Below are 8,559 nucleotides of genomic sequence, written 5' to 3'. Positions count from 1 at the left end.
CTTTGCAATGTCAAATATTGAAGGATCTGGACAAAAAAAAGGCGAATTTTAGCTCTCATTCAAAGTAATAATATCACTTCATTAATATAGTTAAAGTAGTAGTGCAATAGGTTGAAGAAACTAAAATGGAGAAGAGTACAAAAACATTTACAGAAAATAAAAGTTATGTTATAACGCTAGGACTTCCATAGTCTTCTTAATATCTTCTCTTCACATCTAGAGTATCAGTTTATTGGTCCTACGTGTAGCTCTAGATTATCCATTTGATCAACTTAATATAAATTATATATTGCAATAAATATATCACTAGAAACGTTACATCTTATATTTTAATGGTATTTTTTGTTATATAGTTTATAATATGTAGATCAAATTGGTAACCTAGCTCGGTACACGCGTAGGACCGATAAACCAATATGGAGGGAGTGGTTCAATTTTTTGAAAAGAAGAGGGTAGATGGTATCAGAATGATTACCCACTTCCATGTCTACCATGCAACCACTGCCATGGTGCGAGGAAAGCATCGTTCCGCAGGCGACATACTAGAACTATTGCCCTTGGTTTGCCGGTTTTCATCACTACTGCATCAGCATTTATTTTAACTACTCGCTAACAACACTGGTGCTGGTTACCTTGATTTTTTTTTTACTTGCCAACGCATCATGCTCTAGATCACGCAGAAATGACTCCGCAAAGGCATATGCCCTTGAACGTATTTATTTATAAATATATGCCCTTGAGCGCAGGTTATTTATCTGAAATTTTGTAGAAACTTATAGATATGATTTTCGGGAATATTTCCTTTACGGGTTCATAGGTACCTGAGTACCTATGAAAATCCATTGTGGCGGCCATTTCTGAATTTGGGCCAACGATTAACATCCAGGCAGTTACATGGCTCCAAGTTAAGGCTGTATTGTTTGTGGATTGAGGCCCATCCTCGGGTTGCAACTTAGAATTATCTGATCGAGCTTGTTGTGCTAAACAAAACTTCTGATGGAGCTGGTTCAGAAAGCAAAACAAAAATCCGATCGAGCTAGTCTGCGTTCCATTTTTTGTGCATTCTGCTCTCCATGGACGATCGTACGAACTTGTCAACGAGCCTCTTCTTCCCGTAAGAGGCACTGTGATGATTTTATTACGCTTAGCAGTGAGGAAAGTCGGCTTCTCAAGGTGCCTTCCAGTGGTGAGTGGAGGCGAGTGTAAGCTCTCAAAATCCTTCAGTTCACATAATTTACGACTATGTAAGATTACATGAAAACACGCTCGATATTCAGCTTAATCACCTTCCTTGTGATGCTATTTTTTGAGTATTAAAGAAGCCTAGACAGCGAAAGCTTCAGAACATTCTATTCTTGTGACAAATACCCAACACCAGAACTGAAGATTAAGGACATCTCGGGTACATTCCGTTGCAGCAGGTATGCAGTCGCTGTGCTGCATCTTGCTTGCATGGATGGATGCGTATAACTATGTGGCAAGTCTTCTCTTTTTTTTTTTGAAGCCGAACAGTGAGTTTCCTCACTGCATATTTTATTTATTTTAATTTTAAAAGAGTTTATGTACAGGCATAGTGCTAGAGAGCACCAAAGAGAACTAAACTAGCTAAAGAACTATACAAAGTCTTCTCCATTCATTTCGTCCGTGGCGAATGAGAAATCATGACAAATTATTGCATCACAACAAGAAGAATATAACAAGAGGCAAGTGCAGATCGACATCTCTGCAAGCTGGCTTCTCTGGTATTGCATTTTGGTGAGATGAACACATCAAGAGAGGACACACACCTCAGTGGAGTGGACAGTGTCCCTTTCCTTTATCTTTTGATGATTGATGGAATCCAGACACGAAAGTATAGTCGTTCAAGCCATCAAATCTTAATTTTCCTAAGTGTTGCAGTCTTCAGTTGTCAATACAAGGACAGCGGAGTAAGGCTTCTGGAGTAGTCTTCATTGCTCGTTGTCTCAGTTTTTGTGTGCCGACCTGGAGTTGTGTGTGTGCGTGAGTTTGTTTCTTTCGAGTTTATCACGTCCCCCCCCCCCCCCCCCCCCCCCCGAAAGCACTCTCTTAAGAACATCTACAATGATACTATTTCACCGATGTTGGAAGAGTGAGTAGCCACCTCCATAGCAGACCCTCTCTTCTAATAGTAAAACAAACACATCTTTTTAGGATGCTTAAGTTGTTGCTTTACCTATCTAGTATGCTTCATATGTTTGGCCAAATAAATCACCATTATAATGTACTCACAACAGCTTGTTTTTAACCACAACTTTGCATTAAGAAGCTCAGCATGCATCTCAGTTAATACTGAAGGATAAAATAGGGGAAAGAGGAATTTTGAGAAACATATGAGACACACCTACTTCATCTTACAACTATTATTGGGCATAGCTCAACACGTAAGAAACGCACACCTCATTGCACCTGAAAGTAAAGCACAGAAAGTCGCAAACAAAGTAGTCTATCTCGCCAGTTAGCCTTGTATCATCACATCAGTACAAGAAAATTGCGTCAAGCTAATGATAGAGGAACATGACATCAGTTTTTCATTGTTTTCAGCAGCTCTTCGAGATCAAAAAAGCATGGCACATAAAGAAGTTGACAGAAGTAGAAAGATCAAGTGTGTTAGCAACTGCGCCGAAAACTATTGTCGAATCTAGCAGTCTCCTTTGATCATAGTCCATGCAGAGCCTTTGATATGCCTCTTATCGTGTCTGGGCTTGTTCTACAGCAACCCCCTATAAGGGAGGCTCCAGCCTCGTGCCATTTTCTCACGTATGAAACGAAATCTTCGTTTGAAACACCTGAGCAAGCCTGTGTAAAATATCCAAGAGGTTGTGGTTATGGACTGCGTATTGACATACTTTCTTCTTTTGTAATTTAACTAGATCACTTATTCTCATGTAACAGCATTGGGAATACACATGTTTTCTCGGTAAAAATAGAGGCTGTTCTTTTTTCCCATTAACTTTTCTATAACAGTTGCAGGCCAATAACCCAGATTAAGAGTACGCAAACTTATCATGATTTTTTTTAGCTGACACTTACCACCCATTCCTTCCTTACAGGATCATAGCTCTCACCACTATTAGGATATATCAATATTGGTTTGTTTGTAACCTGCATAACAGAACATTAGAAATTCATCAGCATAACATGCACACTTGTACAGTGACATTTACAGGTCAATGCAGCCATGACAGGAAGTTACCTTTCGGATGGATAAGACTAATGCATGAATAAATCTGGGCGGAGTGCAATTGATACCAACTGCACCAACCTCCTTGCATGAATTAGCAATAGAAACACACTCCGTGAGGGAATCACCACTTACTACATTAATTCCATCCTTTGAAGGGAAAGCAAACCATGCTGGAATATGTAAATTACACTCTTCTAGTAACTCAACATACGCCTGGAAAAGACCATAAGATGTTACTTCTTATGACTAGGTTGATCAGGTCAGCGGTGCTCAACAATTTGATTTTAGGAATGCTTTGAAAAAATTAACTCGTAACTGTTATGTGCATTAAGCACATATTTATTTGTTAAATATATTCCATAATACCAGAGCATAAGGAAGGGATTATTAGCTTTGTTTTATCAAATGTATAATGTGGTACAAAATTTTCCTTGCGCTAACATTCTAATCATATAGGATCACTTTTAAAGCAATTATGCAGTGTCAATGAAGCAAATCATAGTGCTATGTTCATTGAGACCAGTGCACAATCTGAGCATAGTTTAGCATCATTTGCATGTGTCTTTTATGTGTTCTGTTTCAATCTGCATCACACTGTTCAAATCCTATTCCAGTTTCCGAACATACCTGTGTCTCAATTTTATTTGGAATAGTTTCGAAAACAAGAATATCAGGCCCTGCTTCAGCAAGCACTTGAAGCCTCCTCCTATGAAAGTTTTTCAGATATTCCAAATTACCCTCCTTTCCGTAGTCGCCACTGCAAGCACTCAGTCAGATGTAAACTATCCCGAAACACTAACAAAAAAGAGAACATGTAATCATTCCCACAATAAGTAGTATTCTGAACCATTATTGAGCATGCTAATATCATCTTTTATTACTTCCAAAATAAGGAACCAACCTATACTCAGAACCATCAGCCAGATATGCTCCATAACTTCCAATGGATGCTGCAATTAGTATAGGGCGCTGCCTAAGTGTTGCTCCATCTTTGGGCTCATCAGAACCATTAGAACATTTTCCTAGATATGTATCCCGTGCTTCACATGCTAGTTCAACACTTAGTTTCAGAAATGATTCACTTTCGTCCTGGGAAAATCCCCGAGAAAGATAGCCCTGAATCGTTGCCTGCGATAACAATGTTACAAGCCATGGCGTTCATTTGCTTGAGAGTTCACATCAACACTTTTGCTCAAAAGATGTCAGAGTAACCAATAATACCTGGTATGATCCTGTCATCAAAACGCTCGCCCCAGCTTCAAGATACTCTAAATGAACCTGTTGAAATGAAAATGCATTGTTATTTATTACGAAGGTACTAGATGTGCTCAGGGACGCCACTTGTGAAATGTCTATGGACATCAATCTACTGTAACAGGTGTTCATAGAAATAATGCACTGCAGTTAAGCACAAGTGTTGTGGCAAAGAAATAAGAGGTGATGCAACAGCGTATTGAGATGCCTCTAGTACCGATCTTATTTCCTTTAAACTGTAGATAATAATTTCCCATAGACCTGGCTTGAGAAGGCAAGACCCATACAAATCTAAGCTACAACACAAAATGCAATCAGGTTTCGCAATGTATAATGTCACAGACAATGATTTGGGAATGAGATGTCATGGATATCAAAATCATATTAGCACATTGCTCTGAAGATGCCCAAATACTTCTACCGCTGACCTACAGCAAGCCCTGATTTCGTTATACACAAAAGTAAAGCTTGTGCGTCCTCAACTCCTTATAATTGGCTCCCTAGCCTAAGTGTAACACCCCTGAAGTAAACAAGGTACATAGCGAAATAGCACAGGTCAAAAGATCTACTCAAACCGACAGACAATGCGCATTCACTGCCCCTCACAAAGGGATACGAATCAACCGAGAAGCGAACGGGAGGGGGAAGGAAAAGACCTTCTTGATGAGGTGGGGGCAGGTGAATAGGCACTTGGCGCTCCAGAGTGTGTCCTTGAGGTCGGCCCCGTGGGCCTCCAGCTCTGTCGCCAGGCCGCCGTCCATCACCACCGCGCCGCCGCTCGCGCGCAGGAACTCCGCCATCATGTCCGTGTGCACAGCTTCCCCCATCTCCGGCGATGTCGGCGGCGCGGGAGGAGGAAGAGGAGTTGGTGGTCGACTGAGAAAGGGGGCGAGCTGGGGTTTAAGACAGAGCGGATTGTGTGGGTCCCAATTGTCGGCAGCTCAGACTATGGAGGGCCTGTCAGATCTATTGTGTGAGGACGTGCCAGGCAAGAAAATTAGGTTTTCCTCCAACGGGTTTTCAACTGGACTAGGTTCACCCGTTGCGGTTGTGAGGTGCGGCTTGAGGGATTTTGAAATTTGAAAAACTACTCGTATTTAAGACCTTACAATAGTAAAGGTTTAGGAAAATGACCATAAATACACTTTAAATATACTACTTCCTCCGATTCATATTACTTAGCGCTAATATAGATATATCTAGACACATTTTAGTTGTAGATACATCTATTTTAGCAATAAGTAATATGGATCGGAGGGAGTAGGAAATTAGGCACGCTGCAAGCCGCACCCGTTCGCTGGCGTTCATCACGTAGTAGCTTGGTACAGTTTCAGAAATTGTTAAACACTTAATAATGTAACTACCGTCTCTCACTAGTAAAATTAATCACATATTATTGAACATACAAAGCAATTACTTTCTCCTTCGTAAAATTAATTTTGCATCCATATCTAGATAAAGTTGAATAGTTTTTTAAGGATAAAGGAAGTATTATTGTTATTACAAACCTTTAATAAAATTAAGCATGTATTATTAAACATACGGAACAACTACTGTTGTTACAAAAAGGCTTAGCACTAAACGTTTGGAAGCTAGTGATCAGCCACCAACACCAGACAAAAAAGCTTGATGCCCGTGCTGAAATGCACAATAAAAATAAAACAACATATATTATTAATTGTTTGAATATGCAGCATATATACATGTTATAAAACATAAGGGCACCGATAAGCAGACCGGAGTACGATGCAGTAAGTATATGTACAGATATGCAAGCACTTCGGAATATACATTGTTCTTTGTGTTCATTGTTGTTGCACATTGCAAGTATTTCTACATCCTTTCTTAAGATTACTCTTTGAGATACCAACATAGAACTTGCCATGAGAATCCAATTCTTCCCTCTGCTGCTTGGATGCATAGATGGATGTAGCAGCTGATCATCCACGTACTTCTCATTCTCATCATCATCAATAGCAAATATTTTCATTCTATGATCCAAATCATTTTCTGATCATACATACATAGCTAAGACGACTTGGGAGTATGATCGTCATCCAGAGGAAGCAATGATCCAATCTTGTGAGTGACTACCCAATAAATTTTGAAAGCACATGGACCAGTTTATAATATTGAAACTCATGTCAACTTGTACACCACAACATGTAAAAGAAAGAATTATATTCACGGATAAGACACATGATCCAATTATGTTTGGCATCACCATCAAAGTGAAGAAACTTACACAAGGAAAAAGTCAATCTGAATAAATTGAAAGATATAACCTCTTCACCACAACAAAATTGTAAACCACATTGTGCATCCTGCTTGTACTTCAGAATGCAGTTGGTACCAGAAAAATGCACCACAATGCCTAAAGGTATGATGAGGACAACGATAGTACCATCGTCCATGCCAAGTAGCTAATAACATGGGAACCAAAAAGAAAGAATGTAGAAGACTCAGTAAATTGCAACATAATATAATAATTTAGAGAAACAAAACACTAACCTTTCTACAAACTGATGAATTCAGAAGAGATTGGTAGGAAACAAAAATCTATTGGTTGGCCTCCAAAACAGAGGTACACACATCGCCACATAGGCAGACATAGCATAACAAATATGCACAGAGCCTCTCAAATCCAAATCCAGAGGTACCAAAAAAAGCAAACGGCGCATTATAAGCATTTATCATAGAAACTACTAAGAAGCCTATGGTGATGGAGGCCTAATTCGTAGGTTACATTGTCATTGTTGGGGGGATGATCCCCGGTATGCCAAAACCGGATGGTTTAGGCCATCAAGATACCGGTTTAATGTTTATACCGAAGCACGAAGTTAAGGATTTGGCTAAGTGAACCTAAGCCGGTATCCCCAGAAGGGGTATGCCGGAACCGGATAGAGGAGACACCGGGCTACCGGTAAGAAGTGCACTGTAGCACGTCGGTAGGACTGGTCAAAGATATTCTCTCCAGAGCTAGAGGACAAAGATGAGCTAAGCAAAGTAGCTTTAAACGAAGGCCTGACGATAAAGAAGAGGATGACGCTGAAAGAAGCCGGAGGACGTCAGCCTCCCTGATTAAAGAAGACCCAGGTGTCATCTATGATTAAAGTAACTTTGTAAAGTAGTTTGTCTAGTCAAAGATGCCATTAGGGTTTCTAGGGTTTCTTCCCCTGTAAGCCACCCTCTCCCTTATATAAGGAGAGGGGGTAGCCCTCTTCACGGGCACGTACGTATGTGAGCCCTTGTATTCAGAAACCTGTAACTTGTGAAGATCAATGAAGAAGATGATCTAGAGCGAGTTCTTCCTTATGTCTTTCTTCTTCTACCTCTAGCCTTGGCTAAGTTCTTGAGGAAAGCATCCGGAAGTTCTTCCCATCTAATCGCAAACCCTCCCCCGAATTCTCTAGCGTCCATTCGGCCCCAACTTAAGCCATCCTATGGCATCTGTCTGTTCCCCACGACGATAGTTGGCGCCCACCGTGGGGTATGAAGTGGCGCTTGCTGGAGTTCATATTCGGGCGGGCATCCTCGAGGTCGCCGGCGAGCGGACGGTGTCTGCGCTCGTCCAGCGCCTCTACTCCATGGACTTCATCAACGACAACGCGGGCTGCTTCGCCAACGGCGGCATCTTCCCCAAGAACGGCCGCATCATCGAGTTCGGCAGCCACCGCGTCTACTTCGGCACCGTCCCTGTGCGCCAGCGCCTCTCGCCGGTGCTGGTGGCACCGGACCCGCCAAGGTGGCAATCTTGTTATTGTTGCTGCAATCTTGTTGTGTTTAATGCTTGTCACTAGGGCCCGAGTGGCATGATCTCAGATCTGAACATGTTATTATTTCATCATGATATTCATTGTTTATGGTCTTACCTGCAAGTTGTATACACATGTCGCTATCCGGAACCAATGGCCCCGAAGTGACGTAATCTGGACAACCGGAGGGGATGGTAGTGATGTGAGGGTCACATGTGTTCACGGAGTGTTAATGCTTTGCTCCGGTACTCTATTAAAAGGAGTACCTTAATTTCCGAGAGATTCCCTAGAGGCCCTGGCTGCCACCGGCTGGTAGGACAAAAGATGTTGTACAAGTTTCTCATT

General features: G+C 41.3%; 1 protein-coding gene across 1 annotated transcript; it reads right to left on the bottom strand.

Annotated features, from left to right (window-relative positions):
• Positions 1–2,433: 2,433 nt before the first annotated feature.
• Positions 2,434–5,268, bottom strand: LOC124676831 (homocysteine S-methyltransferase 2-like). The gene is made up of 7 exons (XM_047212855.1): positions 5,116–5,268; positions 4,427–4,483; positions 4,107–4,333; positions 3,833–3,962; positions 3,215–3,418; positions 3,052–3,123; positions 2,434–2,817 (listed from the first exon to the last, which is right to left on the bottom strand). Exons 1-7 carry the CDS (start codon positions 5,260–5,262, stop codon positions 2,677–2,679), a joined length of 978 nt encoding a protein of 325 aa, XP_047068811.1. The 5' UTR covers positions 5,263–5,268; the 3' UTR covers positions 2,434–2,676.
• Positions 5,269–8,559: the final 3,291 nt, after the last annotated feature.

Source organism: Lolium rigidum, chromosome 7 (genome assembly GCF_022539505.1).
Source record: "Lolium rigidum isolate FL_2022 chromosome 7, APGP_CSIRO_Lrig_0.1, whole genome shotgun sequence".
Taxonomy (NCBI): Eukaryota; Viridiplantae; Streptophyta; class Magnoliopsida; order Poales; family Poaceae; genus Lolium; species Lolium rigidum.
The sequence above is the reverse complement of the archived record's forward strand: the minus strand, read 5'-3'. Positions and strand labels throughout refer to the sequence as shown.

Bases quoted from the DNA above. Each gene is read 5' to 3' on its own strand.
- LOC124676831 (XM_047212855.1), bottom strand. From the start codon at position 5,262: ATGATGGCGGAGTTCCTGCGCGCGAGCGGCGGCGCGGTGGTGATGGAC. The intron at 3,419-3,832 runs GTATGTTCGGAA...GGTCTTTTCCAG, and splicing joins CAAATAAAATTGAGACACAG to GCGTATGTTGAGTTACTAGA. The intron at 3,124-3,214 runs GTAACTTCCTGT...TCTGTTATGCAG, and splicing joins TAGTCTTATCCATCCGAAAG to GTTACAAACAAACCAATATT.